The 27,868-nt window shown below is 34.2% G+C and overlaps 1 protein-coding gene across 3 annotated transcripts; it reads left to right on the plus strand.

Annotated features, from left to right (window-relative positions):
- The first annotated feature begins 1,622 nt into the window (after nucleotides 1–1,622).
- Nucleotides 1,623–27,868, plus strand: LOC123714976 (protein toll-like). Of its 3 annotated transcripts, XM_045669696.1 has the most exons (11): nucleotides 1,623–1,870; nucleotides 14,928–14,980; nucleotides 15,959–16,044; nucleotides 18,737–18,914; nucleotides 19,277–19,529; nucleotides 20,364–20,615; nucleotides 22,317–22,480; nucleotides 23,041–23,444; nucleotides 23,898–24,000; nucleotides 24,698–24,874; nucleotides 25,095–27,868. In XM_045669696.1, the coding sequence occupies exons 3-11, from the start codon at nucleotides 15,983–15,985 to the stop codon at nucleotides 26,511–26,513; spliced, it is 3,012 nt and encodes a 1,003-aa protein (XP_045525652.1). In that variant the 5' UTR covers nucleotides 1,623–1,870; nucleotides 14,928–14,980; nucleotides 15,959–15,982; the 3' UTR covers nucleotides 26,514–27,868. The 3 variants fall into 3 exon arrangements, with proteins under 3 accessions (XP_045525652.1, XP_045525651.1, XP_045525653.1); XM_045669695.1 differs by lacking the exon at nucleotides 14,928–14,980; XM_045669697.1 differs by lacking the exon at nucleotides 14,928–14,980 and having other exon boundaries at nucleotides 1,623–1,745.

Raw genomic sequence — 27,868 nt, forward strand, 5'->3', positions numbered from 1 at the left:
AGCGAATGGGAAAAGAAGGCAATGGATAGAGAAATTTTAAAAAAGCCCTCTAGGTGTTCCGATCAATGGTACAGAAGGAAGTTAGGATCACCTCGACGTCCGCCGTTCCATGACTGAGCGTTTTTAAAGGCAATTTTTGCCGTGCACCACCGCTATGTGGAACCAGCTGCCCACTGAAGTATTGCCGAACCAATTCGACTTAGGGTCCTTTCATTTTTATCCTAATATGTTTATCTTAATACTAAACAATATAAGTAGTTAATAATAGTTTGGTTAAGGGAATTAACAGTATTCAGTTTAAAATATCCATTATACATTCGACTTGTATAACAACGTAATCTACGTAATAATAATAATAAAAAATGGATTAACGGAAAACCAAATATAAATCAGCATTTCCTCGCTGTATTGCGATTCGTTGAGCGAGGAAAGCACCAGCTCTGTGGTTCTTTAACCAGGCGGCAACTTAAATATTTAATTAGCGTCTGTGCACTTATCCTACCCCCTGCTAGACTTAGACCCGTATTCTAGATTGTCCTAGTTTTGATCGAGGCTCTGTAACAATTGGGGCGTGTCTACTGTGGGGGCGTGGTCGTAACACACCCCTATTATTTATTCAGGACAGCTTTTGGCGTTCGAATGTATATTTCAAAAAGGATTGTTCACCTGGCACACGATATACACGTTGTGTGGTGGTTAGGCAAACTCAACCAAAGGGTCGTGCGTTTGGACTAATTGAGCTTTCTACCTACGTGCGACATAAAAATCGGAGTGTATCTCTCTATTTATCTTTAAATTAAATTAAAATGTTACGTTTTCATTTGTTTTAGTTAAGAAGCCTATAAAAATGCCTGATCAATTAATCCAAGGTGGAAATTACGCATCCCTTAACCCTAAAAGTACCAGGAATATGTGGGGATTACCTACTGGAATTTCTGCTATTCAGAGATGGGTGAGCAATACCCACACGGGTAACAAGTATTAGAATAAAATAAAGCTATCTCTAGTTTTCAAGAAAACACCAATTACCAGTATAAAAGGCATTTTCACTGAAAATTTTAGTTTTGCTGTAAGTCTTTCATGTCTTGTCGCTTCTTGCTCTATTTACGTCTCCTCACAATGTAGCCGAAATCATATAGAATTTATTCATTTAACTTACGGTAATGTCGAACAGTTAATACAAATTCACTGTTCGATATTACCGTATTGGCTTAGTACACAGATAGATAAATAAATAACATACTTACTAATTATTTATTTATAAGTAACAATTATTGGTAACTTTTCCATGACCATTGTTAATTCGCATATATTCTATTGTTGTCAGCGAGTGGTTAATATAGAGTAAAAATTAAAATCTCATTTATGACTCAGGAACCGTACACACAGTAAGCAACATATCGCTATTGTAATCGTAATTAAATTAATCAAACGGTAAATCCAGATGCTCAAAGGGCTTGAAATACGTCATTTAACATTTTTCGATTCGATAAAAAAAAACATTTTTTGTCTTGACTATTTTTATTTTTCGCATTTCGCACTACTGGGAAAATACTTATAATATAAGTCTTATCTGGTAACTCTAAAGTCAGCCATGTTTTTCTTAGTTCAGTGCGAATTGTCATAATAAGGTGACGTCGTTTGTGAGTTTTTTTAAACAATTATGAACAATTTTTTTATTAAATTTACGATTCGCCATATATTTACATTAAGAATATCCCGTGTTGTCCTGTGATAATCGATGGGTAATATATTTTGTTATGCAATTTTCATCTCGTCCAGATCCGGGAGATTTATTATTTGGTCATTTGACCCTTGTTGTTTTGATGTACCTGATTTAGTAAATCGTGCTCGCCTCGGTTGACCAAACGTAAGTAATAAAGTCTTTTTACATTTTATATAATCAAAATAATTTCATTCACTAGAGTGTTTCTCATAAGCAGCAGCAATTACCATATGTATGTGGTGTAAAAAAAAACAGTATTCTCAAGGTATTCGATTACATCCTGAACCTTACAGATCAGGTTTACTTCCAGTATCTGTCACCGATGTATGGGCCCTACATATAGTATTCAGAATTAAAGACCTAAACTGGCATAAGTACAACTACAACTTCCTAAAGTAACACAACTAAAATAATAATTTTTGGTAGTATTCTTTAAATTGTCTGTGTTGTCTTGCATGCCTGGGTTATTAACAAGTTAATAAGACTTCATACCAATTATATTACACTCATTGTTGTCTTTATATTCTAGCTTGAAGAGTAATTAGGAATCAAACATTATAAGTTATAGTTAAACTGTTATATTTCAATACCTCTTAATTGATATTATACTCTATACTTCATATGTTATAAAGTTGTATTTGTAATTGTTAATTACTGTTTTGGCATAAAATTAAAAAAAAAAACAATGTATTTCTGCAATACTTTGCTGATTTTAAGAAATATTATACACAAATATACATTTTGAAGTACCAAGAATTTCACCAAACCTAATTATATTTTCTTAAGTTAGATCCTGAGAAATTGATTTAGGTAGTATTGAAATTCTATGTATATCTTTTAAGTGTTTTATTTTACGTCCAAAACTAATATTCAATCTCAATCCAATTTAAGCCTACTTCATTCTACAATTCAATCTATTTCTACAGAAAAGCATGCCAATAATCATATCATAGATTAAGTTACCAATCTATTTTTTCAACCAATCCTTCAGAGGACCGATCAGAGATTGAAGATTGCTCTCTGTATGAAAATTAGTGTTTACTCATGCCAATAACCTATATGTCCATTTTGATAGTTGCTTTGATTGGCCAAATCAATCCTAGATAGATATTGGTGAAATCGGTCGGTTACGGCTTATGGATCGGTATTACGATCATCTCACTTTATATTCATCGGTAAAATGTGGTAATTTTCGTCGTCCTCCAGTTCTAGTGACAGTGATTTGGAAGTTTTAATGCAATTATCCGATTGGGATAGTGAAGGTGTTGGTGATATATCATCTGCAATTGATAAGCTAGCTGACGAGTATGTTTTTATACACCAACAGAGTACAGAAAAATTACATGAAATTGCTGGATTTCCTAGAATTGTTGCCATTGATTGCACTCATTTACGAATTCAATCATCATGTAAGTAATTTATATATTTCTTTTAACCTTGTACATTATAGTATGAAGTTGTAATAATAATAAGCAGCATTATTTTCTTTAGGTGAAGTAATTGGTGAATAATATGGTAATTGAAAAGGATATTTCTCTTTAAGGCTCTTTCAGGCTGTGTGTGATGCAGAAATAAATTTTATTAATGTTGTGCCCTATGGCCTGGTGCTGCTCATGATGTAACAATTTTTGAAAACTCAGTTCTACAAGTTAATTCAAATTGCTTGATAAGAAGGTAGAACTTGATAAATGTGCCAACTAAATTAACAGGTATATTTGTTTATAGCTTAATATCATACAGGTCTACTGAGAAATCACTGGATGGTTGGTAATAGTACTTACTCAAATATACCATATTTATTAACACCATTTCTCTGGCTGACCAGAGATATGATGAAGTACACATTATAGACTAGGAATACTATAGAGAGGTAAATATATAATGTAATTTAGAGTATTAAAAACTATACTATGTTAAAAAGTTGCAAGATATGTGACCCAAATGACGTAAGGTTAACAAAATTTTCAGAACATTTGGAGTATGGAAATATCAAGATATTATTATTGCCACAGCTGTTATGCAAAATATTTGTAAGGATTATAATTTGTAGATATACCAGCTGAAGTTTTAGTTCCAACACTTGATACAATTTCAAGTCAAGAAGTTAATGAAGGAAATGAAGACATAACTGAAAGAACAAGCCTTATTCATTATTATTTTGGGAAAATTAATATAATTCTAGCAGAAACAAACATGTTGTATTTATATGTCCTTTTGTACATATAAAATACTAGTACTTATTTTTCTTAGAAGAAACTCAGTTAAAATTTTAATAAGTTATGTAGTTAATCTACCTATAACATTAAATTATTATTTATTATAACCATGTAATGTAATGAAATATTAGGAAAAAGAAATAAAAACATAACATAATATAAAATTTATTTCATTATATATTACTAATATGTAAACCCAAACCTACAAAATAGTAAACTATACTATGCTAATTAATAATATTCTCTACAACCAATTACTTCCTTAACTTTTCTATTTTTAATTAAAACATTTCTAACTAAGACTAGTTTTTCATTAGTTCTAAGTTCTTTATTTCTTATTATTAAATGTTTGTTTTTAAAATTTACATTTATTAAATTGGTCTATTAATTTTTGTTTAGGCATATAATATTCTGCTATTGCTATATTTCATTCTTTTTTTATTCCTTTGCTACTTCTCTTACGAGCATTCTTCTTTAAATTCTTTCATTTTAGACGAAGTTGCTGCGGCAATATCCTGGGACAAGTGGTAGCGGTGGCGTTTAGGCACTCATCGTTTTTCATTCATAGCTAGTGGCGTTGGTGGATTTCTTATTAATTGTTTTACTTTCTTGTATTAGGTTAAGTTAAAACGTGCATTGCTTCTTAGACAGAGGTCGACCTTTTACCTAATAAAACACATTTATATAACATTAATATGACAAAACACTCAAAGGCGGGAAATCAGCGTCATGCAAATAAAATAAACCAAATACTTACGGTTTCAACATCCATTACGACAGAGATTATAGTTGTATAATTTATAATATTATGTTAACTTGTACTTAAGCAAAGCGCACTTATATTTAGATTTTAGAAAATAGCGGGCACAAAGATTCATGAAGCCATGGGTTGAGATTTGTCAGTTGTCACAAAAATGAAACGTTCCGTTCCTTACTAAAATCATATTACCACAAAAATCATAAATTATCATATTTAATAACGTAAACAGAGACCTTTAACGTTTATATCAGTAGCTATAACCAAAAATATTTGTTACTATAGATACATAGTCGTACTTATTTTATTTTATTCCAAAAACAGCAACATTTTAGTATGCTTGAACAAACATATTGCATTTAACGAAACGCGGTCGAGAGGGAAGGATCACGCAAAAGATGACGTGCAATATATTGTCGAATAAAAAATCGGGTAGCAAATATGTTATATTGGCATGCAGATTGGAGATCGATCTTTAGATATGAATCAATCCAAGAATAGATTTAGACTTAGATTGAGGATACATTATTAATTTTGGGCGTTAGGCATTACAGCTATATAGAGTATTCTCTTATCATATATCTTTATAAAGTAGGTACCTTTAACAATACTCACATACATATATATGTATATAACTCTATTTGCAAGTATTTTATTGATGTTTTATGCCTTCGGCTAGTCTATGGAAGAGGTTCTAGTTAATAGAAATTGTCAATACTTACGCACCAAGATCTAACATGTAGGTAAGTAACCACATCATTAGGTTACTGTATTTAATACATAGAAAGCTGGTTTTGCCTGTAATTAACTAGTTATACATCATTTAAGTATTGCTATGAGCTAGAATTCTAAGAACAAGTAATAGTTTACCAAAGGAGGATGTAACTATTATTATTTTTTGTAAAGCATTTTAAGGATAGCATCCGAGGAAGTCTAGTCTCAAAACCTTATTTACTCTACGAATAAAAAATAAAGAAGATTCAAAATAATGTTGAAGAAGGATAAAAATACCTTCATGAGACATAGCTGCGCTTGTTGACACAATCCATGTTTGGGTTATACCATGTTTTGTGATAATTAATGAATAATTTGGTTCGCAACAGTCTAACCTAACAGGAAATCAAAATACTAAATGACTACAAAGCAATACATATATTTATTGAAAAGTACACCACGACAAATATAATACAATATCTATAATATAAGTTATTATCTATTTATTCTAAAACATGTGACAATGTATAATTGAAAAAAAAAATGTTACTGCACTTCAAGTTACAGTTTTTACTAGTAAAGTTTTATATGTATTACGAATTGAAGTCCCCTGGTCGCTTCTCCTTGTATTAACATAACATTCAAAAGCGGATTTTTATACAGTTTCAATACGTGTTTTATATATGTAGTTTAAAGCAAAAAATTAGAATTTAAATATTTTTCTTATTAATTTTATTGTTGATAGGTCGCAAAAAATCTTGCCATTACTAGTAGTTCTAGTTCAAAAAGTGCATTGCTGTAATTTCTAATGATACCTTAAACTCTAATCAAGAGGTCCTTGATACATTGATTAATAATGTAGAAGCCAAAACAAGTTCCAATGAAGGTGATTGCCATCTTCGTTTTTTTCAAATAGGGTTGGCAACATTAAATTTTTAAGGACATATTTATACGTAAATTATTTTCTATAGAAGACAGGTGAAGGGAGAGGTGTTGCTCCAATCTTAAGAGAGGATCCTCGATCAGTCTAAGCACTGACTGGCCCAAATGGCTAAAATCGAGAAGCTATTTATTTATTCCCAAAAACACATACATTATCCTTACTAAGCTAATACGATAATGTCGAGAAAAATATATTACATACATAATGTACAAGCCAATTTTGTTCACTCACTCTCTTAGTTTAATAAGCGTGGCGATTTCCTAAATCGTCGGAGTCACGCCCCGAGAGTATAGCCAGACGTGTAAGCACTGTCTTCAACTGTTACATAGCAATTAACATTTTATTAATCCACTTATATTGTATTGTTGTACGCGAGTGTGTTAATATAGAGTAAAAATATAATTCTCATTTATGACCCAGGGAACCGTACACATACACCATATCGCTTTTGTAAACTCTACAAACATATTTGTACATGTCAGCGGCCGAAATATTTTCGTTTGCGCGTGTCGGAGTTTGAAGTCATCGCAGATTTGTAAGCATAGTTTGTACCGTATAAAAATAAAGCAAAAAGTATAACAGTATATTTTAACATTAACATTTAATTACTAAAATATTGAAAACTAACCTGTTATATGCTTTTTACGCATTTTAATACAATATTGAAACCTTGACTGTCAACTTTGACAGCCCTGAGATTTGCGTCGGTGATATTTTATAGCTTCTTAAGTAAGGAAAAACCAATAGTTATCCATCCACCTGACTTGCCTACGTTTTCAATAAATATAACTATTTTATATTACTATTACAACGCTGGATAGCATATAGCGTTTAGCTCGGAGGTTCATGACTGATTCCCAGCGAGATATTGAGCGCCTGTACCGCAACCTTCAAATAGGACGGAAATAAAACTCTTTATTGAGATCCGGATCGCTATTGAAAGTTACAGAGCTGTGGGGAAAGCTACCTGAATTCCGGGTAGATTGCAATTGGTCATGGTCTCGACAGCGACTCCATCACGGTAGTTCACGAATGCATTTCCATCATATTTATTTTCTTATGAAATAAACAAACTTAACAGACTTGAAAATACTAACGATAATGATATTGACTTTAAAACCATTTCAGATTATTTATAAAACTATTAATTATAGAACATATACTAATTGTTATAATGAATTCTTTCTTTAAAATTCAAATTAAGAATAGTTCAAGAACCCGCCAAAACGCTTCTTTACGCAAGATCGCGTCGCACCGTGTCCCTATGAGGTACCATGCCTTTTAACAACAAGTTTATTACGCGTTAATTATCATTTTTATTTACACAAATAAAAAATAAATCAATGGCGCTACAACCTTTTTAGGTCTGGGCCTTAGATTTCTGTATCTGTTTCATGATCATTTGTTAATCGAATAGGCAAGTAGGTGATCAGCCTTCTGTGCCTGACGCACGCCGTCGACTTTTTGTGTTTCCGCACGATGTTTTCCTTCACCGTTCGAGCTAATGTTTAATGCGCACATAGAAAGAAAATCCATTGGTGCACACCCGGGGATCGAACCTACGACCTCAGGGATGAGAGTCGCACGCTGAAGCCACTAGGCCAACACTGTTCTATCTGCAGTGCTTATTTACACAAATACACATAATATATAAAAGGCAGTCCTCGACGGAGTAAAAAAAAATGGAATTATCTATGAATGATGTTATGGAAGATAATATAAATGGTAATAGAACGGAATAGCTAGGAACGTCAGGGCACAGGTATTTTTTTAACTTAAAATTCCCGAAATTTACACATAATGCATTTATAATGAATAGACACATTTATTTTTTATAACATGTTACTAGAGCATTACAACCAAAGACACCTTATTTATTGGGTCATGTCATCAATCGCTCTAATCTGTGACCGCTTTATCGTCACGTGACCAGCATATAGAAATTATTTAATGTTGGATTGTATGACAAATTAATGATTACAAGTTATTTGACACCAAAACACATTTATAGCCATGTTGTATACAGATTACTCTCAATAACGCTATTTTCAATACTGTCAATGAAAAAAATCTACAAGAAAGGATAAATGTTTTAATTTATTCTTAAATGATGCAGAGGACTGATAATAGACAACGGCAAGGCTTGTTTATGGCTAACCTTTCAGGTTAAGGCTAAGTTCAATCACAAACGACATGTTCTTTCTTTAAGTTTGACAAATCAAATCAAGCATTGATCTTAACCTAAATGAGTGGCTGATGAGCTGGCTACTAGACGTTGTGAAAAACGTTGTCGTAAAACCTTCGGGTTTTCCGAAGTCGTGTAAATTTACGTGTATTTAGAATGTGGTTATGTCATTATTGTAGAATAAATATAATAGTGGCGACAAAACTCTACATAAGTGAAAGAAAACGTTTTTTATCGGAGTAAAGCTATTTGTATTGTTATAAACTCAAAATTATTTATTTTACATAAGTCTGTACTAGGCCTGTGCCTAGTACTGGTTTTTTTTTCATAGATCAGAAAGATCACCAACATCTGCCTTCTATTTGACACGTGTAGGGAATTTTCGGATTCCTCACGATGCATAGGAATGTCAAGAAGGATCTCGAGATGCGCACATAAAAAGTCCATTCGTGGCCTGCCGAGGATAGATTCTAAAGGATGAGAGCCGCACCCTGATCCCACTAGTGGCCTAGACTGGACTATTGCACTGCTATGGAATATAACCTATAGAATATATGCTCTCGAAATGTGGTGTTGGAGGCGGATGCTAAGGATTCCCTGGATAACTAAGGAAACAAACGTATCCATACTACGACATGTAACAATCAGAGATCCAGAAAATCTAGAAAAACGTGACTGGCAGAGGGCACCAGACCTCGACGCCGACCCCCCCAGTCACTGGCCGATCAAGTAAAGGCCATCAAGGGTCTTACCATGTCCCAGGCACTATGCGCTTGCCGAAGATGTTGTGCGGCGCAAATAATACGATCTTCAGAATTGAAGACTGCGACTACAGAACATATAATATGTAACGTAAATATGTCATACGATTGTTTTATTAACGCGAGGATCGTTCTTTACTCGCCTACCTACCTTATCTATTTTAATCGCTTTCTAAGTTCTTATTTTCAATTATATATTACATATGGAAATATATACATGAGGAAAGAGATTTGCGTGCTTGCATGCGTGACCGTTATATTCAGAATAAATTTAGTTTCAATTCGGCAAACTTTAAAATTACTATGGAGAGAGTTACTCAACAATAGTTTTCGTTGTCATCAATAAAGTACAGCTAGGCTAGACTTGAACCTAAGATCATAATATTAAATCGTTTATTTGAAATTAAAGTAGTACATTCAGATTGAGTAATTATAAAAGAAAACATTAAATCAGCCGTATAAAAATAGGCATGCAAATGTCAAATTAATTATCAAAATGTCATAATAATAATAATATTTATAATAAATATCACCATATCCTTGAATGCATTACACGGAAGTGATTGATAACTTCTGCGAAGGTGATTAAATAGTTTGATAGCCATAGCGTAACATGCAGGTACATACAGGCGTGTGGAACCAGCTGCCCACTGAAGTATTTCCGAACCAATTCTACTTCGGGTCAAGAAAAGAGCGTACCAATTCTTGAAAGGCCGGAAACGCATTGGGAGCCTTCTGGCAATGTCAGTGTCCATGGGCGGCAGTATCACTTAACATCAGGTGAGCCTTCTTCTCGTTTGCCTCTTATTACATAAAAAAGCTGGATCCCTCGGTAGATACAGGCCAGTTTCTTTAAATGTTTTAAATAATTTTTGATACAGTTTTACAGACTTAACGGCTTCTAGAATATATAACTGGTAACTTGGTACTGTCAAATTACCGATTTCGTAAAACCAAGAGGTCCAACACCCGTAATAGCCCTAATATTTGTTATTGATCATGTTTCGTGGACTCCAATTGAACCAAATATCGAGATACGCCAAAAAAATTATTCCACATGGAACAGAAAATATACATTAAAGTTTGGAAATGTGGTGTTGAAGGCGGATGCTTACCTTGCCTGGACAGCTAAACAAATGCAAACGTGCAAAAAAAACGAAGACGGTTCTGCCAAAAATCGTCTTTCGATACTTTGCTTTGATCCCGAGTGTTGTAGACATGTAAGACAGCGCTCCAGAAAATTTAGAACAATTTATTGTGACTGGTAGAGTTGTGATCTACAGATCTACTCTATTGACCGATCAAGTAAACCATGTCTTACCATCATCCAGCCGCAGTCTTGCCGATTTAGGCGAAAGTGGAGGATGTGTGCGGACACTAACGCAACCTTCAGAAATGCAGAGCGCAAGGATACTCCTTCATACAGTTAAATTTAGCTGTCAATATGTATTTATGACCTGAGTGCTATCAGTTGCTTATTCTTAACATTTCGTTTTATATGGAGAACGTCTCACACAATGTGAACTATATTTTTAGGAGTTTAACAAATGCGTTACATTTTCTAATAGCATCCGTTGTAAACGACTTATATGAAGTTTTAATAATGTTAATAGTACTTCTGCTTCTGTTCGTTACCAAGGGAATGTTTTATATATATTTCGTGATTTTTATTTATAAATCCATAATTTGGTGTGTCCGGTTTTAAATAAAATCAAACAAACAACAACAGTGGCACTACAACCGTTAAAGTCTGTTACTCAGATTTTTATGTATCTGTTACATGAGCATTTGTTAATCGAATAGGCAAGTAGGTGATCAGCCTTCTGTGCCTGACGCACGCCGTCGACTTTTTGGGTCTAAGGCAAGCCGGTTTCCTCACGATGTTTTCCTTCACCGTTCGAGCGAGTGTTAAATGAGCCAGTGACTAAGTCCATTTGTGCACAGACTGGGATCGAACCACGAGCTAGGGAATGACAGTCGCAAACTGAAGACACTTGACCAATACTGCTCTCCTGTTTTAAATAAGGCTCATTAAATTCGCACTGTAAACGATCATCGTTAACTAATCGATCATTACGTTATTCATTAGTTATAATTATTAATATACCGTTACATATGATGGACGACTTCTTACTTTTGCTAATCTTATGTAAGTAATAAGCACTCAGTGACAAGGACCATTTTAGCTTATATAAATAAAAATGAATCGCAAATTATGTTGCTAAGCTCAAAACTCGAAGACGACTGGACCAATTGAAGTAGTTTTAATTTCTTGAAATCTGAGGAAGGCTTTTATATAGAGAAAACTTGCAGGGAACCTAAAAATCTGGTTTTTTTTCTTTAATTGTGGACGCAACACTAGGTGTATATTTCAAGGTTTACAAGTTACAGGCCCGTCCGGGGCTGGTTGCTTGTGGTGAAATTTGGTCCAGTAGTATTCGTTACAAAAACTCAAAATCTTTCCTCTGTCTTTTTGTCCTAGTCCAATTTGACTCTATCTTGATAGAGTCAAATATTGTTAATAAAAAGTTGATTTAAGGTCGTACAATGAATATAAAAAAATATACCAGTCGAAGAGTAAAACCTCCTTCAGGCTTTTTGAGTTTAGTTAAAAATTTGAGGCTGTTCTCTGTCATGTTTTTGAATATACATTGCTCTCCGTTAAAAGAAGTATTTGTAATTTCTTTATTTATATCATTTCGCCTTTTATCAAGGGGTCGGCAGAGACCACGGATCACCAGTTGCTACGGTCCTGACGTATGTCTCTCGCTTCATTCACTTTCATGACAATCAGCATGTATGCTCGTCGGTTTTGGGTGCCTTTAAGGTTTACCTTCATACCGCCAAAATGAGAAAACCCAATGAACAATGATATAAAAATGGCAGATACTAAATCCAACTTTAATATTTTGTTAATTTTCAATTGTAACAGTATTTATGGCCAGACTAAGTATATATATAAATTCTGAAAAAAAATTTTTTGCAAATATAATATAAATGTTTTATCTCTTATCTACTCGGTACAAACTGACGGGTTTGTCCCGTGAGTAATTTAAAGCGACTAATTAATTATCAAATTTACGACTCTTTATTATAAAATTCGACATTTCTTTAGGAAGATCGGTGGTAGGAAAAAAATTAAAAGACTGTTATTCTAATTTTTATTATAACATAATTCAATGACGTTTATATGAATATTCTTTATTAATTTATATTTGCTGCCTGAGTATCAATTTGTAGTAATATCATGATTGCCTCTGGTATAGTGGTTTAAAACCGGATATGGCTGGCTCAATAGAGGTGATCCTGTTTTTCTTGTATATAGTCCTTGCAATTATGATGGTGACCTTGGTACGGTACAACTCAATTTAGACTTACAGAACTCTGGGCATGATTTTTATGTACCATTTAAACTGAAAGATGTTTTTTGATATATTTGTTTTTTAAAAGTGCTATGAAATACAAGTTTTGTTTTGTCTAAAAGAAAAGAGAACGAAAGTGCACTAAGATATAATTCAACTATTGATTCACAATAACAAGAATTTCCGTTTCAGCATAGGATGGGTTGAGAATATTGTTACTGAACTTATAAAGTTTTGAATCGTTAGTGAACATTTCAAAGATTTCCTCACTATGTTTGCATTTACTGTTGGTGATCGTTTCATAATGAATACTTCACTTATTCGTCGTTAACAACGCGCGGTTATGTGATAAAACAGACGAAGAATCTGCCTCTATTTTGTGATTTTAGAATGGTTTGGTATGCTAATATAACTCTGCCATGTTCGGTCTCTTCACTGGACCACATGGACGCTCCATTTACCTAGCAAAACCTAGCAAATAATAATCTATCGAATTGAATTCATATCCCGTCCCTATTCGCTTAGCTTCTCTATCTACCTTTAAATCTACCGTACAAACATTACCTGTGCACATCGTAACTCTCAACTTTTATACTATGTTGTGAGACTGATCTAAAATTATCGCGATTCATGTGCACTTTTCTTTTTCATGACTTTTTTTTGTTCGTTTTTTAGTTTTATCTAAATAACTATATGTATTGTGTGTTTTTGTGTAGAGCAGTGTTGGCATAGTGCCTTCAGCGTGCGACTCTCATCCCTGAAGTTGTACTTTCGATTCCCGGCTGTGCACCAATGGACTTTCATCTATGTGCACAATTAACATTCGCTCGAACGGTGAAGGAAAACATCGTGAGGAAACCGGCTTGCCTTAGACCCAAAAAGTCGACGGCGTGCGTCAGGCACAGAAGGCTGATCACCTACTTGCCTATTCGATTAACAAATGATCATGAAACCGATACAGAAATCTGAGGCCCAAATCTAAAAAGGTTGTAGCGCCATTGATTTGTTTTATTTATGATGTATTTTTGCACTTCTTGCTTACCTTATCTTATTTTTTTCATAGTAACTGCCTGGAAGAGATCGCTCGAACGCGATAAGGCCGCAAGTTGACCTCTTTTACAATTATTTATATCTATTGTATTATGTTTTGCAACGAAGTGTTAATATATAAATCAATATATTGAGAACGAGACGTGTACCAACTATAATAATAATGAAGCTTCATTTTTCCTTGAAACATTTCTTCATATTTACTTAGATGAGCTTCATTATTTTGTATAATAATAATAATATTTTCAAGAACCTAGAGAAACCAGACCTTATCCAACTGGCCTTCATCTCTCTCTATCTTGAGCATTTTTCCTCCCAATCTTAATACATGGGGTAGAGCTTCAACCAATAAAAAGCAACTAAAGGTTTTTTATCCTTGCACAAATACACAAAATATATTAGATTTTTTTCTAAATTTACTAGACATGACTCCTTAAAATCATCCTCCTCCTGAGCTACAGGTTTTAATAGCAGTGGCTCTGTTACGACAAGGACTATTATATAACTTTTCAGTGGATAGCCTAAGGAAAATAGTGATATCGTTATCGGACATCCTGTGTATTTTGACTCATTTGAAAAAACATGTTTGGTATTTAGATTGTATACTTATCAAGGGCATATGATAATAACATCCCTTGTTCGGCCGTTGGGGAATTTCCCCTTCCATGCAAATTCCGCATTATAACAAATTTGTTTAATTGTAAACAGCTTCAAACAATAAATGTAAGTTTTGCTTAGCTTGTGTAACTCGTGCCTGTTAACTCTGAGGTCGTGATGTCTAATCACCGTTGTTCAACAATGGATATTTTCTATATTTGCATTTAACTCTGCTACGCGAGGAAACCGGCACGCCTTAGACTTAACGGCGTGTCTCAGGCACTAAGGACTCATCACCTAGGTACTTGCCGATTCAGTAAAATAAATCAAGAAACTGGTACAGATATCAAAGGACGACATCATCAGTTCACTTTATGTAAAGCTAATAATCAAACTATACTATTTTATTTAAAAAGCTTTTTTTTTTCTTTTTTATCTGCGTGTGCGATAAAACGTGTATTTCACAATTATCACCAGGTGTTATATTACGCGGCGGCCATTTTGTATTCGCCTCACTAATTATCTAGGCAATAATCATAGTTACTTTATAGTCTTCATCAACCAATTTATTGGAAAATTTATTTATTAAGCCCAGTATACAAATAATTTGTTTCAGGACAAACCCTGCCGTTCTCAGTGTGTCCATGTATCAGGAAAGGCACCTTATAAGTAATTATATAAAATATTTATTTATTAATTTACACAAGCCGACCAATGCTCGGCTCATTCATACATAGAAAAAAAAACAAGATTTAACGTGACAAGCACTTATAGGCGATTAGGAATTATATATATATATAAACGAAGACAAAAATACATCCTTTCATTAATTTTAATAACTAAGAAGATGATTGTACATAAGACTTGGGGCTAATTCTGACTCTAAATGTAATGGATAAGTATTGTTTCTAAGGTTCCTTAGAGCTATATATATACATTTTATAAAAATGAGAACAATTAGACAATATACAGATTACATTGCAAAACTAAAATAATAATAAAAAATATAAAAAAGTGTGTGTACTTTGTGTACACGCGTTATAAGTTATTATTCTTTGTCTTATTCTACGTTCGTAAAAAACGACAATAACAATAGAAAAAGGGTATTTAATTCATTAAAAGTTTTATTATAACGCATTATCTAGTTAAATAGAGTTTATTTAAATATCACAAAAAACAATTCTACGGAAAAAATGTATATTTTTTATTTTAAAATGTTGATAGTCATAGCTTCAACTTCATGGTGTCGGTTCTTTGGTGACGGTGTGCGCGCGCATCGTAAAAATTCACCATAATTTTTCCCTAACGCGCCAAAAGAAGTATGACTTCAAAAAATATCAGTGCTGCTACAACACTTTTAGGTCTGGGCGTCAAGAATTCTGTATCTTTTGTAAATCTAATAGACAACCAGATAATCAGCCTGTGCATGTGCCTGACACACGCCAACGCTTTGGACCAAGACGGGTTCCTCTCGATGTTTTCCTTCACCGTTCGAGCGAATGTGAATTGTGCACATAGATGAAAGTCCATACGTGCACAGCCGGGGATCGAAAGTACAACTTCAGGGATGAGAGTCGCACGCTGAAACCACTAGGCCAACTCTGGTCACATAAGCCTAATTAATGAATATTATTTGTATTGTTTCAGATGTCAATGTCAACGTAGCCAACCATGATTTGTCTATCATTATTACTGGTTCTGCTGGGCAGCAGTAGCCATGGACAATCGCTCAAGTAAGCCTTTTCTTATTTATTTCAATTCAAAGTACACGTGGATGAATACAGTTTTTGTTGGATCACTGATTTGTAAATAGTTTTCAAAGCAAGACTGATAAAGAATTCTCTATATAGTTAAAAGCAATCTTTACTCATTATAAGTGTATAATATTGAATATTACTAATATGTATAAGTATTATAGTAACGAGGTAGTTCCAGTTTTATATATTTTAAATAAAATTAGAGGGGTAATAGAGGCCCCAAAAGACAGCTACAGAAACCCATCGTCACCGTGAGTGGCCAAAGGCGATGTCAGCCTTTGATGATGGATTATAAATAGCGTAATTTAGAAGCTATTCACGTCTTTTTTAACCTTAAAGAATGACATGAATATAATTCATGTCCATTCAAAGATAAATTTTAAAAGAATTGCATTCACTTGAAAATTGTAGAGTAGGTTAGTAATGTACATCGTGTGAAAACTATATAAAATATTAGTTGCCGACAATACCTAAATATTTTTTACAAAAGTGCAGGTTGATCGCATCGATGTTACATCACGCATTGTGTGACTAATGAAGCGTAATAATTTATTACACGCTCGTTCACAGATATAAATAATGCTACAATTGACTTTTTGACGTTTTGTATACGATAAATACATGTACGATTTTTATAGACATATGTGTGGATTTTTTTTAAATTTGTAATTCGGTTTTATTTCTTTTAAACTGGAAGGAAATTTATTAAATATTCATGCCTCTTGGTACATTATTTCTATATATTTTGGTTGGGATTTATTGGTTCCATAAAATATTTTGATCGTTAATAGCTTGCATTATACTTACTCAATGAGTTTTAGGTGTATTTATAATTAGATTTTTCGAATTTTTCCTATTATGAAACATAAAAATACAATTGGACACTCAACATTTACTGTTTTTTCTAAAGTTACACTTATGTATATGACCAGGTTAAATAAGTATTTTTGTTCTTCACTTTTGACTCATGTTTCTGTATTAATAATAAAGTGAATCATATTTCTAAATTAGTTCAGGATACATTTAAGTTCATCAAACTTTCCTTGTCCTGCAATACTTCGAGCGTTTAAGTATAAGAATGTTTACTGAACTGTTTGTGGTATATATTTATTTATAGTGTAAGTTGGTAGTAAATTGTATTATTTTTGATTCTATCTGTATGAACTTGGCCATTCTTCGGTCGATCTCTTCCGCGGTGACCAGCCGTATGGGCAGTTGTGGTGCGACCGACGGGTTTATTAGTGGTTGCTATTGGAAGCTGTGGGCATCCTGGTATTGAGAGGAAGTTTGGAGTTTTGGAGAACTTTGGATAACGTAATTTTTTAAATTGATAACCTTGTTTTTCTTGGATGGCTGTCTTTTGGCGTGTTCCTCTTTCTGGCTGGTGGTGATCCTGATAAAATTCTTTCATTTGAGTGGATTCGAAAAGATCGCGGGACATGTTACCATACACCTTTGAATACCATAAGTTTGTCGTTTCTTATAAAAGCAGTATAGCCTGCCTCCTTTTCTTTCTGTAACTGAGCTAGGAGTTGCTTCGCATATAATCTTCCTTAATGTAGTACTTTCTAGACAGGACTTGTTATCTCTATATATATATAAAATTATCGTGTCACAATGTTCGTTCCCATACTCCTCCGAAACGGCTCGACCAATTATGATTTTTTTTAATGCACATTCAGTCAATCTGATCAGTCAGTCAATCGCCTACTAAAGACAGCTACAGAAACCCATCGTCACTGTGAGTGGCCAAAGGCGATGTCAGCCTTTGACGATGGATTATAAATAGCGTAATTTAGAAGCTATTCACGTCTTTTTTAACCTTCAAGAATGATATGAATATAATATTTTAAAATTGATATTCGGTTCAAAGATAACTTTTTAAAGAATTGCATTCACTATATTTCCAACCCCTAAGTGATAAGGGGGGTGTGATATGCAACTTTACAGGAATTAGTTAAATAAAGTTTAATAAGATAAAGTTTAATATAAGGCTTTTATTATCATAGCCATGAATACAAATAATACAATTATTTCATTTTACCTTATTACTACTAAGATTATTACAGAATTTCATTAATTGTAATAGAATTATTACTATCATTGTTATCGTTATTATATATTTTTGTCATTAATGGCTTCAAATCTCTTCAAAGCAACCGATGTAGGGACAAGAAAATGATGGCGCATAACCATGCTTTTGCTGGGTCAGCTAGTCAATATATATAAAAATGGACCCCTATCACGGCATCACGAGTGAACGGCTAGATCGATTTCGCAAATTATTTTTTTGTTGTGTTTGTTATTGTCAGGAGAAGGTTCTTATGAAAGAAAAAAGCGCGGAAATTAGAAAATTTAAGAATACTTAACCACCATATTAAGCACTCACTAAAAGTAATGCTTCGATTGGAGTTATTAAAATAATTACAGTCGCTAATTGTTTGTGGCATTAATCTTGAAAATCCATGTTTTTCACATGGCCAGTTATATGTCGCCTGTTCCCGTTAAACAGAATTATTTATATACGCGCCAGAATAACAAACAAAGATGTTGTATATCATGAAGCATTTTTAGGTGATTATACCAATTCGAAATCAATATTCATAGTTAAGACAGCACAACGTCTGTCGGGTCCGCTAGTATTAAACATTTGTAACGATCATTTCAGTAATACAGCCCTGGATATCCAGTACCCGCTAGGCTACGAACCTATGGCGCTAACATGGATTAAGCCGAATGGTTGTGCTGTCCAATCCGTGCCAGGAAAAGTGGAGGTCACGTGTTCACTTCCCGCTGGAGAAGTAGTGGTGAAAGTGTCTGCGAACAGCGTTTCATTGCGGTGTGAGGTAAAAAATAATAAAATAATGTTAAAGTTATTATAAACAAACATTTATATTTATATAAATACATACATTCACTTCAATAGATTCCAATCTACCAAATAATAATACGTCAAATTGTAAGCAGTACGTTAAGGATCACAATCTCGCGAGATAGCTTACATCCTAACGGTATTTACAATTTTACGGTGACTTAAGTCAAGGGACAAGTGATAAAAAATTTAAGGATACTTTATTTCTCAGAGTTACATTCACTTAGTAAAAAATAAATAAATTTGTAATAAAATTTACAAGAAAAATGTTAATGAAACGATGAATCTCAGACGAATAGTCGTGGTCCAATCTCCAACCATAAATAAAAATTTCAGGATAAAACATTCATTTGCAAGGAGCTAACAGAAGTGCGCTCACATATAAGCAAACGTTCAGCCTCGCCCAATATACGACTACTGGTAATTGAAAACTGCGTGTTGCCAGATGAAGAATTATCGTGTGTGCTCGATGCTGTGGTCGGGGCGAAGGACGCCAAGGTGCTAATGTTCGAAGATCTGAAAAGTAACATAACACAGCGCCATCTAGCGGGGTTGAAGGAAGTCACGAATTTCCAAATACGCGGATGCCGTAAGATTCTACTTTCTAATTTGTTTTGTGTGTTATTGAACCTGAACTTATTGCATTGAATAAGAAGCTTACGCTCTACTTGGCAATAAAGCATAGAATACTCCGAATCTCAAAAATATTTTCTAGTTTCGTTTGTCAGCAGGCCTTTTTAAAAGTGCGTTTTAAAACGCGGGCAAGGAACATGCATAAGATAAACTCTTAATTTTACAAAATTAAATAAATCAATGGCGCTACAAGCTTTTTAGATCTGGGCCTCAGATTTCTGCATCTGTTTCATGATCCTTTGTTAATCTAATAGGCAAGTCGGTGATCAGCCTTCTGCGCCTGACGCACGCCGTCGACTTTTTGGGTCTAAGGCAAGCCGGTTTCCACTCAATGTTTTGCTTCACCGTTCGAGCTAATGTTAGATGCGCACATAGAAAGAAAATCTATAGATGCACAGCCGGGGATCGAACCTACGACCTCAGGGATGAGAGACGCTGAAGCCACTAGCCACACACCGCTAAAATTAATTTTAAAATAAAAAAATATAAATACTCGGTCTAATCTCTTTTCAACACAGCGGTAATACTATATGTCAGTAGGAGACGGTAGATTATTTTAGTTAAAATAGACTGATTTATTTCTTAATAAGTTATAAAATAAAATCCTTCATGAAATTATATTTTTCATTACCTTTCTTTAAAATGCGGTGTAAACTAAAAAAATTGTCTATCTATATACAACCTCTGGTCTTTTGACTTCAGATGATATTTTAAATAAATATCACAAAAATGAGTCTACCCCCAAACTATTAGGTTACGGGATACAACTTCACATGTCTTTGAATTTCAGATAACACAATAGAGATGCCCTATGATGCATTATCAACATTGCCAAATCTTACGCGTGTGCTTATACAGTACGCAGCATTGCATCTCACGAACGAGACTGGCGCCATCTTGACAATAAAACATCTAACATTACTCGATATTAAATTGAATTCAATGATACCAGATGGCGCTTTTAAAAGGACGCCATTTTTGAGTGATTTGATGATTATTGGTCAGAAACCTAGTCTCGAAATTGATGAGCATGCATTTGATGGTAAGGTTTAACACTAGCTGTACTCTGTAAGTTGTAGGATGCTGCAAACTTGGGATCGTGTGGGAAAATAATATTTTTGCTATTGGTAGTACTGACAGGTAGGTATTATATATACCTAGTCTAGCCATAAATAATGAATAAAGTAAAAAAAAATGTCTATTGCCAATACCATTTATTACTTTTACAGTGTGTTAGTTTAATACATAAATATAAAACAATTTAAAATATGTAAAGATAATTCGAAGTGGTATGCATTGGTTGCAATACAGTCCTTTACATGTTGACGCCAGTTATCAATGAAAGCACGCACTCTTTCTATGGGAAACTTCTTCACTGCCAATCGTATGCATTGTGTTAGAGACTCCAAATTATCATGGCGTTTAGAGCAAACCGTACTCTGTAAAACTCACCATAAATCATAATTCAGCGAATTAAGATCGGGACTAGATGACGGCCAGTCTTCAGCTCTGATGAAGTCTGAAAAGTTTCAAACCAAGACTGCGTAGACCGATCTTTATGACACGGCGCCGAGTCTGGCTGGAAGGACCATTCTTGGTTATTGAACATGGTGTTATTAAGGGGCCTCACTACCTTTTCATGAATGGTATCTTGATACACTTGTGCTGATGTTTTGATACCTTTTTCATAAAAGTATGGACCCACCAAACCATCACTGAAGTCGGATAGTGCCCACGTTGTACTTTGTCGACTAATTCGAAAGCTTCCTTAGAGCTTTGAGCAGCGGTCATTTTGTTTGTTAAAATGTTGCTCAATTGTAAAAAAAAAACTCATCCGTAAACAAAATTTTTCTGTGGCCTCCCTTTGCGTGCCGCTTCAGTAGTTTTTTCTTTTACCTATTCTCTTTTAAAATATCAGAAATGTCTCTTATACAAGACATCTTTTGAAGAACGTGACATGGTTCTTCGAGTTCGCGAGGTGGTATCTTCATCTCCTGAGATCTTTTGCTTTCGGCCAGGATTTATTAAAATTCTTTCCCTTACTGCTTTGACCACGTTTTTCGTACGAACACTACGTGGACGGCCAGATCATTTTCTGTCACAAACAGAGAAGGTCTCGAATCTATTAATAGCCCGGTAAACAAACATTTTACTAATACCAAGCGTATGGAGAGTTAAAAAAATTGCTTTTGGCTTCATACCTACTTAATGTAATGCAATCACAGCGATTCAGTTCTCTTTATCACCACACTCCATTTTAATATCTCAAAAGATTGTACAATATATTGGCGCCAAAATGAGAAAACCCAATGAACAATGTTATAGAAATGATAGATTCCAAATCCAAACGTAATATTTTGTTAATTTTCAATTGTAACAGTATTTATGGCCAGACTTATAGACGTATATATTAACAGGGTCACTTTCAATTCACATAATCGCTATGGTCATACAAGCCTAAGTTCCGGGCAGTGTGAATTTCCGGCTTAGAAATCATTAGCCAACAACAAATTAGATGAGTAAGATTTTTTATATAACGGGATAAACAGTCAGGAAACACACCTAATGTTAAGTGATTTTATATTCTAGAAAATACGGCGACGTCATGTATCCTTAATTCCTGGTATTTTTTTGTATTAGTCATTTTCTTGGATAATGCAAGCCCTATTGAGGTCTTAATTTTTTTATTAATATTGTCCATTAATTTTCTATTTGTATAAATATCACTTTTTTATTATTTCAGATCTACCTCACTTAGTGAATATTAGTTTAAACTCAAATAATCTTCGTTCCCTTCCGGAAAGAGTATTTTCTAAAAATAGACTCCTGGAAAGTATTGAATTGTATGACAATTCGTTGGAGACGCTGCATCCGTCCGTCTTCAGTGGCCTCTCACGACTGACTGAGGTAAAATACATACCTTTAGGTGAACCAAGCTTATGTGCAATAAAAGTTAGAACTACCTACATAAAATTTACAAAAGCATTCAGTTCTCATCTATTTTTGGTTTAGAAAGAGGATTTTTACAGCATTTTTTTTTAAGTAGTGATAATTTACGTCGTGCCTTTTTAAACAATAGAATTATGTATCATCGTATATAATCATACTTTATAAATTGTACATAAAATAAGTTGTGATGTCAAAACGGCATGTCTTTTACCTCCTTTCTTAATTTATTTTGGCAAATTATCCCGTTTCGTCTATATATATTTATAACATTACGAAATTTTGTCATAGTTAACTTTTTATATGACAAGTCAATCAATTGCATGGCACTAGATACCGAATTAGCTTATTTATAATGTAATGAACACAATACATAAATATTGGTTAAATTCACTACTATCACTAGATCTTTATTTGAGTAGCTTTTTATACATTCCTTAGTTAACACAAAAATATATACACATAGAGAAACTGACAGCAATTCATACATATATGGATTTAAATGCTTATTATATTTTCAGGTAAAAATGTTCAGTAACTCACAAAATGTATTATTTCAAGCTCAAGATGGTCTTTTTTCAAATCTACCCTCATTAAAACTTGTTGACATTCACGATACACGTCTAAGTGATGTACCCGAAAATTTATTTTCAAATAGTACCAACATTAAGAAGTTATTTATGTCTGCCTGTGATATCAAAACTTTGCCTGAAAAGTTGTTCTTAAATTTGAATTTGGAATCTCTCGACTTAAGTTTCAATGAAATTGAGGAATTACCTTCAAAAGTGTTTAATGGACAGGACAAATTAATGAAATTAAATCTAAGTCGAAACAAGATAAAAGTGTTGCCAGACGGTTTGTTTATTTATTTAATGAGCCTGAAGATTTTGGATATGCGAGAAAATAATATTGAAGATTTGAATGAGTGAGTAATTTTTTTACTATATTTTTCTAATACATGGTTAAATTTACCGACACAATGAGAAATTTTAAACTAGACTCAAAAATCGACACGTGTCAGGCTCAAAAGACCATTTGTCTATAAAAATATGAACACAGCCAAGACTGAGGTAACACAATGTACACTTATGAACGTCAAAAAAAAGAAGAAAAATGCATCTAACTTTACATCTACTGCCAGTTCTCAACTGGCAATAAACTTCTTTTCTATAAAAATCTTTTTAATCGCCAAGTTTTATGTTTTACACAACGTTTGTAAGGAGCTGAAACCATTACACCATGTTCCACATGACATCTTAAATAATAAATTAAAAACAAAGATTTGTCTCTGATTATCAAAGATCCTCTATGGGGGACAATGGGAACAATGCACAAATACATAGTCGATAATTGATAATGTATTGTTTTTATGTTTCAGCTATGTATTCGAGGATTTATTAAGTTTACAAGAGTTGTATTTGAATAAGAACCAAATCACTAGACTGAGACATGGGACCTTTAATCCTTTGCGACATCTGAAGGTAAGAGAATTTCAGAAAATGAATTGACGTATACCGCCATTATATATACCGCCACCGCCATTATTTTAAATCTCGTGTAGAGTATGAAACTGCACATGTCCGCTCAGACCCGCTATATTTTCAAAAGATACGGTTGGTAACGCTCGACGGAGTTACGTATACGTGCATCTCGGAGCGTACTCGTGTGATATTTTCAGTCATTTCATTGTTCATATTAACCAACACGGTAGCGAAAGCTAGCTGTCAAATTGGCACCCCATTTAGGGCCCTTCGATCGTGACGTATCATGTCATCTGTCAGTGGGGATGCCGTCCACTGATCATGACGTATCATGTCATCTGTCAGTAGGGATGCCGTCCACCCATCAGAGTCAAACGAAATATGCTTTTTTATACCCTTAGTATCGAAGCTATATTGATAACCTTTACTATGTAAGCAAAGGTATCATGATATACCTGGATGAAAATGGTCGTCAATGTAACCGTACATGGGCGGCGGTATTGCTTGACATCAGCCAGCCCTGCTCCTTTGTTATTTAAAAAGATCATTTCAAATTTCTATATATGTAATAGTTTCGTCTTTCCTCATATATCATGACATGAGATATGGTGGTTTGACCAATCCTTTTTACATTCTCCCCGAAGCCAGGAACGAGTGCTGATATTCTCCTTTGCGTGACTTCACCTTAACGTTTCAGGTGCTGTCGCTCGCGCGCAACTCAATTGTCCAATACTCGGAAGGGATTCTAAATCTCTTGGACCTTCACAGTTTAGATCTAAGCTACAACCGTATAACAACAGTGTATGATGTATGGTTCCCGCTGGTGTTCTTGCAGGATTTGAACCTATCGCACAATTCCATCACCGAGTTGGATGTAAGTAATTTATGTTGATGAAATAATTTTGAAATAGGACCAGTCGTTTTGAGTTTATGTTTATCCCTTACAAAAATCTCTCTTTATCACTTTTAAAATTTTGGGATATTTATTGCAGTGATTTTGTTCAATAAGTCACGCGAACACTTTGCAGCCTCAAAATATAAGTAATATAGCGTACAAGGTCGAATAGATATATAGAATCTTTTTTTCCTTTCAGCGTATAAACTTTGACAACAGAACACGCGTCGACCTACGATACAACAAAATTACATATGTCGACCTAATCCTACAACCAGAAATTTCAACCGAATCGTTGGCCGCTTCGTTGCCGGATCTGTTGCTCGACTACAACCCGTTCGATTGCAACTGTTCCTTATATGCCTTTATCAACCTCACCAGCAACAAGTCAGTTACACGCATACACATAAACGACGCAAAATGTTCTAAGCCCAACGAGTTGTCGGACCACAAGTTGACCGACTTGTCAGTGGATATGTTGACTTGCGATTATCCGTTTTGCCCTGACGGTTGCAGTTGCACCGAAAGAATCGCAATGAAAAAAGTCGAATTCACTTGCACTTCGCTGCCCGAATTCCAGGAACTTAGTCGTTCGTCCCCAGACACAGTGTTGCGATTAGAATCGTACACGCATATTAATGGGTTACCGCCTTACGTCAAGCTTTTAAACGTCTCAGGGTTAAATATAACAGACTTCGAGCCCGTGCTCTTTAATCCAATTGAAATCGATTTGAGCGACAACGCCCTCATTGCCGCCCCTCAGTTGTTACACGAAAACGTTACACTCAACCTCCTCAACAACCCGCTTAAATGCGATTGCGAACACAAGGACGGCCTTAGATTATTAAAGAGATTCAATAAAAAACTCAAATATTACGCGAAATTAACGTGCGAGAACGGTGACTATATCGAAACAAAAGACATCGATCAAATTTGCTCGTTAAAGAGTCAAGTGACTTACAGCCTCGTAGCGTTGGCTGCCGTGTGCCTCGTTGGTGTTGCGATATTTTTGACGTACAGAAACGTTGTTATCATTCGTATTATATTGAGAAAGTACGGCTTCCAGCTGTATACCGATTTGGGCGATTACGAGTACGACGCGTTCATTTCGTTCGCGCAGGAGGACGTGGCCATCGTCGAAGACATTGTTAAAAAGCTGGAAAGTGGCTCGCAACCGCTGAAGTTGTGCGTGCACTCACGCAACTGGATCCCCGGCGAAATGATTGTCGATCAAATCGAGCGATCGGTCGAGCGATCGCGTTGGACGATCATTGTCCTTTCGCACAGTTTTATTAAGTCCTACTGGGCGAAAATCGAATATCTAACTGCGCACAGCAAATCCAAACTGCTGGTGTTGATATTGGATGATGTGCACGAATCGGAATCGCTCAGTCCGGAAATTAAATTGTACATTAAGTCAACTACGTACACGCATTACTCGAATCCGTACGCCGTTGAACGACTGCGGGACGCGGTCTTGAGACAACCCAAATGGCCGGAGTTGGTTGGAAAGAAAAAGGACGGTGAAAAGGGGGTGAAGAAAGAAGGTAAGTTAAGAGGGGCGCTTGATGTTCAGATCAATGTTGATGGCCAGTTGGTGAATCAGGGGAGGTTATGAAGTTTTAGAATTGCGTAGCTTGACGAAAGGTTTTCTGGGATTTTGGGCTAGTTTCGGAGTTGCGTTGCGTCTGTTGTATTGATGATAAAAACTTAGACAATTTTCGTATAAATATGTATACAGGGTGGTTTCATTACCTTAATAACAAATTCTTCCTTCCTTCTAGTATTTACGTCGTATTTTTTTTAGTTTACTTTTTGTTCACATAAATCAAATTGAATATGCGTACTTTTCAGATCAGTATGGATGATGTTAAAATCGTTTTGTCTTATTTTTTATAGTTCTTTTGATAAATACAAGTTTTGACGTAACTCAATTTAAAATAGAACATGAAGGCAATCGGATAATTCAATTTTATTGTATTATTTAACTGTAGAAGCCATAGTTTTCGTTTATGCGATGAAACTTGTGCTAATCCCATAGAACGGAAAGTGTTTGACAGTTTTGCTATGCCAGAGCATGGACATGGCATGGACAGGGACGCAACTACTTATAGTGATCTACAGCCATATTATTTTATTCTCAACGTTATATCTCATTTAAAAGCAATATTTTATTAGTTTATAAGTATTCTACAAATAATTGAGCAATTTATTGCAACTCGAATATATTCTAGTGAGAGCAATTCTCACACGATTTAATTGTTATTAATCGTCGTAAATTTATGTATCAGCCAACTGACCGTATTTTGGATGTGTTTACAATTATTTAAAGAGTACACTCATAAATTTACCGTATGACAATTTTATGTACATAGTTTTTTACTCTGAACTAACTTTACATACAAATACGAAGTGTACTTATGCCTAACTAAAGCTTTGCAGTCTTAAAGAAAAGACAAATTTCATTATTGCATTAATTTTACAAAAAAAAATAATAAGATTTCTGCCACTTTATATATTCTTTAAGAGGAATCTAGTTAAAATATTTGTATGAAAAATTTTACTTCTGCGCGTAACCATCTTTAATGTGCCATTCCTCATACAGTTGCTTAAATCTCATTTAGTTGACTCAAGTATCTGAATATGAATCTCTGTTGTTTATCCAAAGTAATTTAAATAAGTAACTCTTTTTTAAGTGGTTTCAGTTTATATCACGGTAGCATCATAATTATCTACTGTTAAGTATCAAAATCTATTTTTTGCTAAAAGCTACCACAACTGCAGCTTCTTACGGATCTTGTTTTATTCTGAAACCATTATCTAGTGGATAACCTTTAATCATACAAATTTTGTCAGTCTTTATAGTCAATTGTACTGCAATGAATATTCTATTAAAGCTATTGAATTGAAATATTTTTTATATAGTTATTATCTTGAGGTTAAATCTCTATTTTGAATTAAGTGTCTTAATAA

This window comes from Pieris brassicae, chromosome 10, assembly GCF_905147105.1.
Source record: "Pieris brassicae chromosome 10, ilPieBrab1.1, whole genome shotgun sequence".
NCBI lineage: Eukaryota > Metazoa > Arthropoda > Insecta > Lepidoptera > Pieridae > Pieris > Pieris brassicae.